General features: G+C 36.3%; 1 protein-coding gene and 1 pseudogene across 2 annotated transcripts; both read left to right on the forward strand.

The window, feature by feature from the left end:
* Positions 1–3,375: 3,375 nt before the first annotated feature.
* LOC148294864 (protein FAR1-RELATED SEQUENCE 9-like) lies at positions 3,376–4,164 on the forward strand. The gene has a single exon (XM_088252279.1). The coding sequence runs from the start codon at positions 3,376–3,378 to the stop codon at positions 4,162–4,164; it is 789 nt and encodes a 262-aa protein (XP_088108405.1).
* Positions 4,165–9,395: 5,231 nt separating this feature from the next.
* LOC110766375 (protein SUPPRESSOR OF GENE SILENCING 3-like) lies at positions 9,396–14,741 on the forward strand (annotated as a pseudogene). The gene is made up of 6 exons (XR_015835409.1): positions 9,396–9,613; positions 11,413–12,406; positions 12,554–12,847; positions 13,071–13,315; positions 13,707–13,864; positions 13,983–14,741. The product of XR_015835409.1 is annotated as a protein SUPPRESSOR OF GENE SILENCING 3-like (transcript).
* The last annotated feature ends 627 nt before the right edge of the window (positions 14,742–15,368 follow it).

Below are 15,368 nucleotides of genomic sequence, written 5' to 3' on the forward strand. Positions count from 1 at the left end.
AGTTGATAAAGTCCATCTATTGAGATCTCACCGTAACTTAACAGAGTCTAACAAGGTCTATAGTGCACATATGAGCAAAGTTAATATCCTAGTACATAAACAACTAAGCCTTCTTGAGGTGCAAGTAGGGGGATTGGAAAATGTTAGGTTTATTAAGAGAGATGTCTATAATTATGTAAGGGACGTGTATGGAGAGGTGATTGGGCATGATGCAGAGCTGCTTAAGGAGCATTTTTTGGTTGAGTAAGAAAAGAATGAATCCTTTTATTTCAAGATGGAGGTAGATTCGGAAGGATTGATGGGTAATGTTTTCTAGTCAGATGCAAGGTCAAGACGGGCTTATGGGTTTTTTTGAGATGTGTTGGTATTTGATACGATGTTGAACATGAACTGCTATGGGATGGTCTTTGCGCCTTTGTTAGGGTTTAGAATAAACTTCTCTTATAAAAATAGATTCAAAATCTTACAACTTTACAATGAATAAATAAAGCTCTATCACTCTCATCTAATTCATCCTCAACTGGTTTAGTCCTTGTCTTACCCACTAATTCATCTGAAAATTAAACAGAGTGAGGAATGAGCAACCACCGCTCAGTAGGGACATGAGACCTTACCATAGTAGATTGACATAACCAAATTAAGTGACATGCAATCACACAGCCAAATATCACATTATTAATAATAATGCATGAATGAATGCTCTTCATCTACTCCCGTTAATTCATATAACTAGGCAAGCAAACATGCATGTCCCATACCATGCTTATACCACTTGGTCCCGAATGCCCATTTATATGAACTAACACCCATCTCAATTATCCCATAATTTCCCCTTTCGTTAGTCATCTTGTCTAACTTTCTGTCGCCAATCCCTAATCACCCAATAAAAACCATGTGCACTGTGGGATCCCTGAGACCTGGTACCTGCCAAGAGTTAGACTCAATTGCACAAAAGATCCTTCCCATTACCCTCTTTTCCACATACTTTCTTTATCAACCCAAGAATTCCAGCCAATTTCCATCATATGATATAATTATGCCTTTCAAATAATAATATCATGCATAATATAGTGCTCACGAAATTTAATTAGATCAATCCCCGTAAAGGCACCCCAAGAAATTCCTACCTCGATTCCAAAGCATTACTCCAAGTTAAGAAAATACAAGCTAAGCCCCAAATCTCTCCTCCAAGAATCACCTCTCTCTCTCTCTCTCTCTCTCTCTCTCTCTCTCTCTAAATTTCTTTTCTAATTTCTCATGTTTTGAAACTTGGTTATGCTCCTATTTATAGTGTTTATAGGGATATGATAAACTTCGATATTAAAAGGATAAGAACATCCAAGTTTATCCAAAAAATAAATATCTTAAAAAGATAATATCATTCAAGTTTATCCAAAAGATAAATATCTTAAAAAGATAATATCATTCAAGTTTATCCAAAAGATAAATATCTTAAAAAAGATAATATCATCCAAGTTTATCCAAAAGATAAATATCTTAAAAAGATAATATCGTCCAAGTTTATCCAAATAATAAATATTTTCTTTTATCCGTTTAAAATATGGGTCTTCACAATCTATCCTCCTTAAATGAAATTTCGTCCTCGAAATTTATAGCATCTTACCCAAGGCAATCTACTCCTAAAAATCTTTGTCACTACATGAATTCAAGTTTATCTAACACAAATGTTTAAATCACAGTGTTCCCAAGGGTATCTAATTCCTGGGATCTGATACCATTCTGTCACGCCCCGGACCCGGGGGTCGGTGGAAACCCCGTGCCCGGTGCGTGAGAAAATAAAAAGTAAAATAAAATAAAAAGAAAGCCGAAACATGGGTTTAAAATAAACTTCTCTTATAAAAATAGATTCAAAATCTTACAACTTTACAATAAATAAATAAAGCTCTATCACTCTCATCTAATTCATCCTCAACTGGTTTAGTCCTTGTCTTACCCACTGATTTATCTGAAAAATTAAATAGAGTGAGGGATGAGCAACCACCGCTCAGTAGGGACATGAGACCTTACCATAGTAGATTGACATAACCAAATTAAGTGACATGCAATTATACAGCCAAATATCACATATTAATAAGAATGCATAAATGAATGCTCATCATCTACTCCCGTTAATTCATATAACTGGATAAGCAGACCTGCATGTCCCATACCATGCTTATACCACTTGGTCCTGAATGCCCATTTATATGAACTAACACCCATCTCAATCATCCCATAATTTCCCCTTTTGTTAGTCATCTTGTCTAACTCCCTGTCGCCAGTCCCGAATCACCCAATAAAAACCATGTGCACTATGGGATCCCTGAGACCTGGTACCTGCCAAGAGTTAGACTCAACTACACAAAAGATCCTTCCCATTACCCTTTTTTCCATACTTTCTTTATCAACCCAAGAATTCCAGCCAATTTCCATCATATGATATAATTATGCCTTTCAAATAATAATATCATGCATAATATAGTGCTCACGAAATTTAATTAGATCAATCCCCGTAAAGGCACCCCAAGAAATTCCTACCTCGATTCCAAAGCATTACTCCAAGTTAAGAAAATACAAGCTAAGCCCCAAATCTCCTCCAAGAATCACCTCTCTCTCTCTCTCTCTCTAAATTTCTTTTCTAATTTCTCATGTTTTGAAACTATAAGATTATGCTCCTATTTATAGTGTTTATAGGGATAGGATAAACTTCAATATTAAAAGGATAAGAACATCCAAGTTTATCTAAAAGATAAATATCTTAAAAAGATAATATCATTCAAGTTTATCCAAAAGATAAATATCTTAAAAAAGATAATATCATCCAAGTTTATCCAAAAGATAAATATCTTAAAAAGATAATATCGTCCAAGTTTATCCAAATAATAAATATTTTCTTTTATCTGTTTAAAATACGGGTCTTCACAAGGTGAGCCACCCAAAATTATCATCACTGATCAAGATGCAACCATGTCAAAGACAATTGTTGTAGCTCTCCCGACAACATTCCATAGATATTGTATATGACATATCTCTTAAATAAGTTTATGGCGAAACTCGGCATTGGAGAATGTTTTTTTGGAAATGTGCAAATGCATATGGGGTATGGACACGAAAGAAGAATTTGATGCGAAATGGGACGAAATCATCACAAACAATGGGCTGAAAGACCATCCGTGGCTGATCTCAATTCATGCTTTGTGGGAGAATTGGGTTCCATTATATGTAAAACATGTGTTTTCGGCTAGGATGTCAAGTAGTCAATGGGCTGAAAGCTGTCATTCATTTTTCAAACAATATATTAACCGAAAAAACACATTGATGGAATTCATTGTACATTTTGAAAGAGCTCTCTGTTCACAGAGGCACAAAGAGTTAATGGCTGATCATGTTGATAACAATGAAAAACCTCCACTGCTATTTCGAACACCAATGCAACATCAGATGACACGCATTTACACTCGGGCAATTCTTGAAATGTTTGAGAGGGAAGACTTCAGAAGCCTTTTATGCTTGTTCGAACTTGTAGAGCAAGATGAAACTCACTGTAGGTACAAAGTAAGTGTGCGGGTAAATCCGGGGGTGACACGGATGAAGGAGCTTGTGCATGATAAAGATGCCGATAAAGCTTATTGCAGCTGCAAAAGATTTGAATTTTGGGGTATTCCGTGCCGACACATCCTAGTATTTTTAAGAATGAAGCAGGTTGAGCACTTTCCAGACAAGTATATATTGAAACGATGGCTTCAAAGTGCAAAATGTGGTGTAGTATATGATAAGAATGACAAAGAAGTTAAAGATTGTGTTAATAGTTTGCTTTTGGTTAAGAGATTGAAAGTTTGCAAAGTTGTGGGTGAATTGATTGATTCGGCTTTGTTGTGTGATGAAGGTTTTGAGTTGCTGGAAAAATCATTTGATGACATTCGTGGGAAGCTTACAAGGTTGGTGTCATCAAGAGCTCATGTCGAAGAAGAACCCAATGCAGAGGTCAGAATTAGTTCTCCCCAAGTGATAATGAAAGATCCACATCAAGTCAAAGCAAAAGGTCGTGCAAAAAGAGTTAAAGGACAAAAAGAGAAGGCAGTGGAACGACATAAACGTCGGTGCACTGAATGTAGGAAGACTGATCATGATAGACAGAGTTGTCCAAAACTTGCGAGCCCGTAAGTGAATATGTCATATATTGTGCTTTGAATTTTATGTCATTCTTGTTTATTATTATTTTTTCGATGTGGCAACTCTTCATCTTCCGACGTAGAAGTTGGTGCTCCAGTTGCTGAGAATTTGTAGCCCACTCAGAGTATGCAGGACAGTGAACCTACTATGACAGAGTCATTTATGCAAGAGTTTGATTTCATTTATAGTCCCGGAGTTTGAACATTTTTTGATACCTATTTGCGTCGTTTTTAAAAGTATCTGGAAGCGTTAGTGAATCTTAGGTAAATGCCTCATGAAGTGTCACACACATATTGCATGACTTACATTCGGAGATACAAAAAAAATACTACATTAAAGTCAACAATAAGTTACTTGAAGAGCTACTTAGTTCTCAGCATTAGATTCATCACTTGACTTAAAGCATCCACGTTCCTCCCAATCTAGAATGAGTTTGTCATTGTAGCAATCCTAGCACCACTCTAAGTTTCGGGGTTTACACTTGCAAACAATGGGAGATGGGGGCTTTGGGGGAGAAGGGGTTGGGGACCGATAGTATTGAACATTGTTTGGACCTACCGCGAATAGATTCCTGCACCTCCCACAAGGACGGTCATGAACGACACCATGCTTGCAATAATTAGGCGTAACTCAAACTTTCGGATCCATCTTTGGTTGAAGGTGGATGTCCCGGATGTCCTATGGGGCTTTGGGGTTTTCAGAACCTGAAGCCATTGTTTGAAGGAGAATGAGTTGAGGGAATCATGCGATGTGGGTTTTATACACAAATTCCCAACGGTTGCAATGAATATCAAAATTTATGTGTGAGGGAATTTGAAACCATCATTATGTGTCAATAAGGGAATCTTGAAACCATCACTATGTGTCAGTAATGTGTCAAAAAACCGAATATCTGTGTCAGAGAATCTTGAAACAAATTGTCTCCCCACCGACAATGAATTAAACAAAAAATTTGAGCACTATTAGTAAATGAACTCTGCTAATCCAGAAGTTAGTGATCGAATTGTGATTGAACTCTGGTAAAAACATAGAACCTAAGGCTCTGATAGCATATGTAAAACCAAATAAGCTGCACGTAACCAAGATCGGGCATTAACAAAAAACAAACAACTAAATAATGATTGCCTAGGGATTGATATGGCTATCACCAGTCATTATCGTTGCCTTTTGCTGGTTGGTTGCCTTGCTCTGTTGGGTGTACACCACCGGAGATGATTTCTTGCCGACACACTTTTGAGGAGGAGATGTGTTCCAGTTTGTTCTTCATATAATTTATTTCCACATCAGGATCATCGGAGTCCCCCTCGCTTGCAGAGAAGGTTGAAAGAGGCAGAGGTGGTGGGGGGGACCTTGGATAATCGGGGGCATATTCCTATGACCTATCGGAGTCCCCCTGATTTGCATTGGTGCTTGAACTAGCGGACATGTTGAAAAAATCTTTGGATTGAGGGATTCGGCTGAAGGTTTGTATACAAAAAAGACAACTCCAAAGAAGGATTCAATGGCAGAAAATTAAATCCAATGGTCACAATAATATTATTAACTCATCTAAATTAAATCCAACCTCAAAACACATTCCAAACTCTACGAAAAATAACTTTTTTATTTTCTACTTTGTTAATTGTGAATTTTGAAAAAAAATTTAGGTTAAAATGTTCAGAAAAATAAATTGCTAAGGTATAAATAAAAATTAACCACAAAAAATAGAGTTAAATAATTTAATAAAGTTGCATACTCAAAGTTGGAGGAAAAAATTATTTGAGTCCGCACAATACATGAATAGTTGTATTTTGGAGGGTGGAAATTTAAGTTTAGCCCATTTATAGTTGGAGATGGCCTAAATACATCATATTGCACACTTAGCACCTTTTCTTCACTTTGAATATTACCTGGAATTACTAATGTGATTTAAATATTACTTAAGCTTAATAATAAATTTGGATATAAATAATAACTAAACTTAACATAACCTATCCAATTCGGTTTGGATTGATTTTTTTCAAGGCAAGAACCAAGACGGGAACATATTCAAAATGATGTAGTTCGATTTTTTGAGCCTAAGTTGTTTTATTTTTATTTTTTATCAACAACTATTTTTTTTTCGATTCGGTTTGGCTTGGTCTACCAATTTACGGGTTCGAATGCCCACCTTTATTGTCTAAGGTTGAGTTGGGCCATAGCCCCGCGCAAGACCTTCGCCCTCGTTCTTTTTGGCTTTCTTCCCGTTATCAACTATGTTGCCAAAGGACCAGATTACCCATTTGGTTTTACGTATTACTAATTCCTTTATCATATTTCTCAAATAGATGTCTCATTTATCAATATCCAAGCTCATTATTAGTTTTTCTTGTTAGTGTATGTGGCTTGATGCATACCATGATATGTAAATTCCACATCGGAAAATACAACAATGATCTACAATTTGAATATAGGTGGTCCATTACCAATAACACTGAAGTTTTTTTAGTTAAAACCTCATTTCTAGAGGTCCATTAGACCTAACCCCACACAAGGTGTTGGGCCTACATGGTTAAATTGAGGGCAATATCGGTGCACGGTTTGGAACATTACTAATTTTACAATTAAGGAACTAATCTAATAACAAGTTATGATCAAAATTCTTATCACCAAACTATCATGGGCAATTATCTAAATACGTCTCTAGTTTTCCCACCATGAATATGAGTGTTAACAAGCCGAGTACTACGGTGCTCAAGCTCAGTTTGTCAAAAATTTATTAAGTTTGTGCAAGTCAAGCTCAAGCTATGTCGAGCTGATTTATAGTAATAAGTTGGACTCGTTTGTAATTAAAGTAATAAGTTATATCGGATCCATTTACTGTAATAAGTTTGCACAATTTAATAATAAATAATTAAAAAGGAATAATAATTTAGAAATAACAAAAAAAGTCACCAACATATAATATTCAAATAGTACTTTTCCAACATAAACTTCAAAAATGAAACTTTGAGAAACATTTAACTCAAACGAATTGTTCACGAGTTTTACGAGCCAAAACTATAAAGCTCAAATTTAGCTGATTTCCTAAACAAACCGAATTTAAATGAGTCAAAAACAAGCTGAATTACCAAGAATTACAAGGTCGACTTGGCTTTAAAAAGGCAATTTTCAAATAACAAAAGGATATTCTAACAATAAAAAATCCATTATACCTAATATTTAAAAATAAAAAAAAAAATTATATTATCTTTTATTGCTAATATTACATGAATGAATATTGCACGTAGAATTTATGAGTGATCCTATTTACACTACTTTTCTACTACGAGTCGGTCACACATACATTGACGAGACCCGCATTTATTAAAGAGATGATCATTAAACTGGTCAATAAATATGATAAAAATGATATTATTGAATTTAAATCATTCGATAAAACTATACATATGTTGTACATATTCAAAAGGATAAAGACAGATCAAGCTTTCTACACAATTACGCATTAGTATATATTGTTTTTCTTCTAATAATAAATTATTGAAACCACCGTTTAGAGGCAACATTTTGTTTAGAAAAATGTTGAAGGACAACCAAAGATGCAACAAAGAAAAACTAAGGTAATTAGGATCCGTTTAGTTATGTTTGTTTCTGTTTCTGTTTTTCCAATCCCAAAGTAAGTGTAAAATGTGTTTGGTAGTATATTTTTTAAAATTAAAAAACAATCATGTATTTTCGTACCAACTTACCAAAGTTATCACCAGCACCACCCGTCCCACCACATAGCCGCAACCACTACCACTATCTCATCCTCACCATTCCCCATTATTGCCAACCCCCCGCTCCCCCACACACACACCCACCACCACCACTACCATTGCCACCGTCACCAACCCCAGCTCTACCACTTTCACAATCTTCGATATCATCACCTCCGCCATCCTCACCACAATCATCGCCACCAGCATCGCCATCACCAGTCCCACTGCAGCCGCGACAACCCTCACTACCATCGAGACCACCACCACGCCTGAGTTGTTATTGTTAAAAGTTAATACACACTTGTGTGATAAAACTAGAAAAATCTACAACAATTGAAAGAAGTTCACAAATTAAAGTTATCTGATCTTTCCTATAACCATTCTAATAATTATCTATTGTAATTATAACTAGATAATTCTAAAATTATAGGAAAAGTTGTGGCTGGAAAGACTTTAGATAGTCGGTTGTTTTCTTACTATAAACCAGCTACTTGTCCCACTCATTTGCCGACTTAGGTAGTCGGTTTAGCTAGCCTATAAACATGCATGCGGCACTTTAGCTGAAACTATATATCTTGCCGACTTCAATCAAATCAAAATTTTGTTTCTACTCCAAAGTTTTCCAATCTAAGTCCTCGTCCTTCTAATTCCTAATACACCAACACTAATATATCACTTTTTATCACTCAATGATGTCCTTCAAAAAATATACGACTTTTTGAATACATCTAAATTTTATTCAACTTTTTTATAAGTACACTTATATTTATATGGACTTTTAAAAGTTTATATAAATCTGAATTGAATACACATAATCTTGTAGAACTTCTTTTAAAGTCTGTATAAATTCAAATTAAATACACTTGGATTTTTAAAATCCTTTTAAACGCTCTAGGATTCTAATTGAATACGCTCTTCAAAATATAGGGTCAATAAAGAAAAGTAGGAGGTTTAACAGAAAAACTCTACAACAAATTGTCAAAAGGATTGTCTAAAAAAACAAAAAACCTATCAAAAGGAGATTTCAATTAAGAGATTTTCTATTTAAACCCCACACTTCTCTTAGTTTACCCCATGTTCTAAGTTCACCCCATCTTTTAATTTAAATTTTCACAATTTCTAAGAAAACCCCACTATCTTCCCAAACTACCCTTAAATACACCCCAAAATGAAAAAAATAAGAAATAAAATAGATTTTCTATTTAAACCCCACAATTTTCTCTGTTCCCAGTGAAAAAAAAACAAACAAATGGAACCCCAAACCCGAAATTTAATACTTTGTAGAGAAAGAGAACAATTTTACCTGTCTCCGAGTAGAGGAGTTTATAGAGGAGTTTGTAGAAGAGTTTGTCCTAATCTGATCCAATTTATACTTTACCTTTTTTGTCGTTTTTCACAGTAATAAAACTTACATTTTAATGATTTAAATATTGAGATGAACAAAGAGAAATGCGGGTTTAAATAGAAAATCTCTTCAATTAACGAGATTTCATAATAAGGCTTTACTCGGAATAAAAGGCATGGTCTCTCCGAAAACTTGTTTTCCATGCCTTTCTTCTCGTTTTCACTCTCACTCTCACTCTTACTCTCACTCTCACTCGCACTCGCACTCTGTTGGCGAGCGCGTGATTCTCAGTCGCCTGCGCCATCATTTGCGACGAACCCCTCCGTTTTCGGCGTACAGTAGTCATTCTCCGACAACGATCGGCTCTGTCCCTCAGGTAATCTCTCTTGAAGCTTGTATTAGGGTTCTCTCTCTCTCTCTCTCTAAAACCCTTTTTGAACCTCCTCTCTCTAGAATATTAGATCCGTCAGTGACGGATAAAATGGGAATAGAAGTTTTGCCATTGCACAATAGCTTGAGTGGAGAGAGCAATGGAGGCTTTTGGTGAGAGAGAGCGAGAAAATGAAGAGCTCTGGTCATAGAGAGAAGACAGAGAAAAGAAAGAGGAAAAAAATAAAATTAAAAATGAACATTGAATGCTGATGGGGTAAAGCATGAAAGTACAAAGTTAGTGTAATCCAAAGTTTCATTGGAATTCTTGGGGAAAAAAAAAGTTTCGTTGGAATTATAAAGCTATGTGAAAGAGTTTAATTTCTCAACGGCAACTGAGAATAGCAATAAAAGTTGGAAACAACTTTGGGGCCCCCCTTGGTCTGAGACCCACCGCGGTCGCCCTCCGTGCCCAGGCTCAGGGCTGGCCCTGTCCGTCACATTTCTGTGCATGGAAACTTTGTGAAAATTTTAGGGCTTTTTTATGTTTGTCTAACAACCTTCTTTTTGCGCTCTGTTTTGTTTCTAAGAAAATAAGGTAAAGAAAAATAAAATGGACCTGTGTTTCCTGATATTTGTTTGAGGAGGTATTGTGGTGGCAAATATTTCTAAAGAAAAGAGGGTGCCGAGTTAAAGATTGTCGGTTAAGATTCTATGTCGAAGGAAGAAAATCTGTAACTGGAAAACAAACTGTTGAATTTGTATGATCGTCCAACAGTTTATGAAAATATTTTATTTCGTGGAAAATTACTTGGCTGCTTATCATGCATGTTGCCTTGTATATGGCATCAAAGTTGAAAATTTTCATGTTGGAGAATGAATGATGCGTGTTCTATAACTCATTCTATCTAATTAATGAATTGAATGATTTGTTCAGTTAATGGGTATTGTGATTTGAAGTTGGTAAATTAGCTCTGAAAGGTTGTACAAGTAAACAATTTTATTTCTGGGAATATGTTTTGTGCATATCTTGACATATTTTTGAATCTTGATGTGTGAAGTGGAAAAGAAACTAATCAAATGTAAGATTTTTGGTTTTGTGCGATTAGTCGGGCAGTTTATGTTGATTCCTGCTTTTTGGTCAATGGAAAGGATTTCAAGTGTATTTTGGAAAATTGTGATTTCCATGTTTAAATGAACTCTCTCTCTCTCTCTCTCTCTCTCTCTCTCTCTCTCTCTCTCATTTACTCACTTTCTATGCATGCGTTTTCCTATGTTGCCTATTAGTTTACTTCATTATAAAGTACAAAAAATGGAAGCAAAAAACCAGTTTTTGTACTTCTAGCAACAGATATGTTATATATTTTTGGGGCATTAGAATTTTCATTTGTAACGGATTCTTACAAAATTGTTTAGAAGGTGCATTAAGTTCAAGACTGGCTCAATAAATTGAATGATGTGCTTGTCTTCGAATATTTGTGATCTTCTAGCTGTATCATTTACCATATAAATGTATACCATCATCTTATGATTCGACACTTAATATTGATATTTTAATTAATGTGCAAGTACATCATTTTGTTGTTTGTTGTATCATTTACCATATAAATGTATACCATCATCTTATGATTCGACACTTAATATTGATATTTTAATGAAAGTGCACGTACATCATTTTGTTATTGTCTACAAAAGCGAAAATTGCAATGTCCCTGATCCTATAAGATAATTTATGCTTAAACTTTTTAATGTTTTTGTTGTGATTTTTTGTTTAAAAACTGATCCAAAGAAGGTATTATTCTTTAGGATGAGTGTGAGAAGAAATGAAGGAAATCCCAAAGGAAAAGATGTCTTGGAAGTCAATAGTCCCAAGGTTGAGCAGTTAACTCATGGTGTAGCAGGCATTAGCCTGGACTCGGCCCAAGATGACGGAGAGTGGGAGGTAATTTCCAGGAAATCAAAGAACAGAGCTGGAAGCGGTACTGCAAAACAATGGGGTCCTCAGAATTCAAATTCTAAAGCTTGGGCACAGTTTGATGTTCAGAAGCCAAGTATGAGGAATAGTGGTGGACCAGGAAGGGCTCCTGGGAACTTCTGGCCGTCACAAACTCCTGATTCTAGAAAACCAGCTGGAAGAGGAAATGTAAGGCAGCAGTCTTCTGCTAGAGTTTCTGAAAACAACTATGCGGCTCCACAACAAGTAGTTCACCCTCCACAGGACCACGGATGGAACTGGCAATCCAGAGCGGGTTTCACTCAACCCAAGGGTTCAGAAGATGGCCAGGGAAAATATGACAAGGACGGCGATGTGGCTGCTGCTACGGCCAATGATGATGATGGCAACTCTGATGCTGTGGGTGATAGTGACGATGAGCTATTTAGTGATGAGTTTGATTCGGATTCAAGTGAAAAGAGTCATGAAACTCGAAAGAGTAGCAGATGGTTCAAGAAATTCTTTGAGATTTTGGATAGTTTAACTGTTGATGAGATTAATGATCCTGCCAGGCAGTGGCACTGTCCTGCATGCCAAGGTGGTCCTGGTGCCATTGACTGGTACCGAGGCCTGCAACCCCTAATGACACATGCCAAAACAAAAGGATCAAAGAGGGTGATGCTCCATAGAGAGCTTGCGGAGCTTTTGGATGAGGAGTTGCAGAGGAAGGGAACTACAGTTATACCTGCCGGTGAAGCATTCGGTAAGTGGAAAGGTTTTAAAGATGAGGAAAAGGATCATGAAATTGTGTGGCCTCCAATGGTTGTCATCATGAACACTAGACTTGAGCAGGATGAGAATGAAAGGGTATGAATGAAGTTTTTCTTGCTTGAAAGTATTTTATGTAACCAAATTACTATGTCAAATATAGGTGCACATTGTCATGATTATTGCTAAAGGTTCCTTGTCTTGGTATCGTTCCACTCCTTATTTTCTGTTGCTTTTGAATTTCAGTGGATTGGTATGGGAAATCAGGAGCTTCTTGAACCTTCAGCTCTTATGCGGCTGTGAGGGCTCGGCACTCATATGGTCCACAAGAACACTGTGGGATGAGTATTTTGATCTTTGAAGCGTCTGCGAGGGGTTATTTAGAGGCTGAGCGTCTGCACAAGCATTTTACAGAGCAAGGAACAGACAGAGATGGTTGGGATCATTGTCGTGTCTTATTTCATTCAGGTGGGAAGCAACAGCTTTATGGGTACATGGCGGTGAAAGAAGACTTGGACATATTTAACCAGCATTCCCAAGGTCTCTCTCTCTCTCTCTCTCTCTCTCTCTCTCTCTCTCTCTCTCCACCCATGCCACGCTCTATGTTTGTGTCTGTTTTGGGTGGTATCTTGCGTACAAAACGATGAGCTTTCACTAAAATCCTTTAAGTTCACGTGCTAGCTTTGGTACATTGGTCTCTCTGCTATTAAGATCTGTGCTAATGTTATATATGGATGTCTTACATGTTTCTATCACTAATTAGGTAAATTGAAGCGGAAATTTGAGATGAGATCGTACCAGGAGATGGTTGTGAACTGAATCAGGCAAATGGGTGAGGACAACCAACAGCTTAATTGGTTTAAGAACAGGGTTGCTAAGGAACAGAGGCATGCCAAAGCACTTGAAGAATCTCTTGGTATAGTTAGTGAGAAGCTCAGGAAAACAACGGAGGAAAATCGTATTGTAAGACACAGGACCAAAATGCAGCACGAAGAGAACAAGGAAGAGGTATTATTCCCTGTTCAGATATATATATATGATTGAAACTCGTGTTGTGGGGTAAGCAGCAGTTGGTAGACCCTGCTTTTATATTCTGGTGGGGACATTTATGGATGTCCATGCTGGTATTGTTTTTTTAAGTTACAACTATAGTACAAGTCTGAATCAAGAGCCTGCGGTTAGGAGGATTATGATTTTTTCTGAGGGTGGGCAGGTTTGGCTTGATGTGCAGTTGTTATTTTAAGTGTGTTGTGTGGTTTACCATGTTTTTGTTTTTCCATGTGGCTTCTAAATGCTTTATTGTAATCTGTATTTCTTGTTCATTTTGGCAGATGTACTTGCTCTTTTATTTAATTTTTCTTGCTTAATCATCTATTTATTTATTTTTGGGTGTGAAAAGATGTATCTGCAAGAACAATTTTTCAAAGACCAAATCAAAATAATTCATGAATCAAGGGATGCAAAGGAAGAAAGCTTTGAGAGGCTGCAGCAGGAAGAACGTGACAAGGTGAAGCAGTCGTATGTCAATCCTTCAAATGGAGAGGAAAAGAAATACAGGTAAGTAGTGTGTTAAAGAATATGTATCGACTAGAGAAGGTTAGGACCCCAATGCATGTCCTAAAGCAGTGCTTCTGGTTTTGTTTGATTTTTATTTCTTTCGTACTCCTGGCTTTAGGTCGGCGGAAATTGATAACTTCATCAAGTCTCAAGAAAAAGAGATGGAAGAATTTGTGGAAGAGAGGGATATGGTGATAAAAGCTCATGAAGATAATAAATCTGTGATGAAGTGGAGGCATTGGGAGGAAGAGGTAGAACTGGAGAAGGATTTTGATGTCAAATTAACCCAGCTCATGGAGAAGTATTCCCCGCATCGTGCCTGAAGAAACCGCCCATGTCCTTTGAAGGCGAGAGATTTTAGGTGGAAAGACTAGCTATGAGTCACTAAGAAAGTTTAGGGCATTTAGAAATCTGAATGGCATACTCTGAATAACATAATGAATGCTAGATAAGCACAAAGTTTAGAAAATCCTTAACATGGTCGGGACTAGTGCTGGGCACTGGCAATTAAGATAATCTCATGCCCCATTATGGATTCTCTTGGTAGACTGACATTGTTTTGTAGGATGGAAATAGAATGGCCATACTCGGAGTAAGTTAGGCCATCTCCAGCCATAGGGCTAAATGTAGTCCAGGGCTAAAAATTTAGCCCCCCAAAATATTAATTTTTTAAAGAATAGTGCAGGGCTAAATTTTTCCATCTCCAGCTATGCAGGGCTATATTTTAGGATCCTTCATATTTTATTATTTTGAGAAAAACTATGGTACAATACTCATACATTCCACACTATATATTGTTTAATTTAATTAAACTACTATTTAGAGACAATATTCCATAATTTTTTGGACTATGATTTTCGAGTGACACGTGTCGGTCCGGGAACAACTATCCAGATTTCATATTAGATTTTTGTCAACGTGGCACCTCTTATCTTCATCTTCAAATGTCAATAAATGGAGTGTTTTCGATTCAATATCTCACAACATCATCTCATTCCTTTGTAATTCCTATATTCTTCTACACTTTTTCAACCAATTCTACAATGGATTCCAACTGGGGTTCAAGTTCCAACTTGGATTCTGAATGGGAGGAGCGTAGACGCCAAATGATGGAAGAAAATAAATTTGTAGGAAATGAGTGTAGAAAATATTTGACAACAAGAAAGAGTGGAAAATTGTGAATAAGTAGAGAATGTGATAGAATTTGTAAGAAATGTGGAATGAAATGAGTGGGAGAGGTATTTATAGACAAATTTTAGGTTTTTAAAATTTAAAAATTAATAAAAATAAAGCCAACAAAGGCAATTATATTAATAAAATTAAAAAAAAAATGGAATGGTTTCAAGGGTCTGACCTCCAACGGTCATGAACCAAAATTTTTTATAATTTTTTTAAACAACACCAAACATCTAAAAACATGAAGACATTTGAAAAAAAAAAAAAAAAAAAAAGGATGGGTTCAATGTTTCAGCTCCAACGGTCATCAATAAAAAAAATTTATAAT

This window comes from Prunus avium, chromosome 4 (genome assembly GCF_965620075.1).
Source record: "Prunus avium chromosome 4, drPruAviu1.hap1.1, whole genome shotgun sequence".
Classification (NCBI taxonomy): Eukaryota; Viridiplantae; Streptophyta; class Magnoliopsida; order Rosales; family Rosaceae; genus Prunus; species Prunus avium.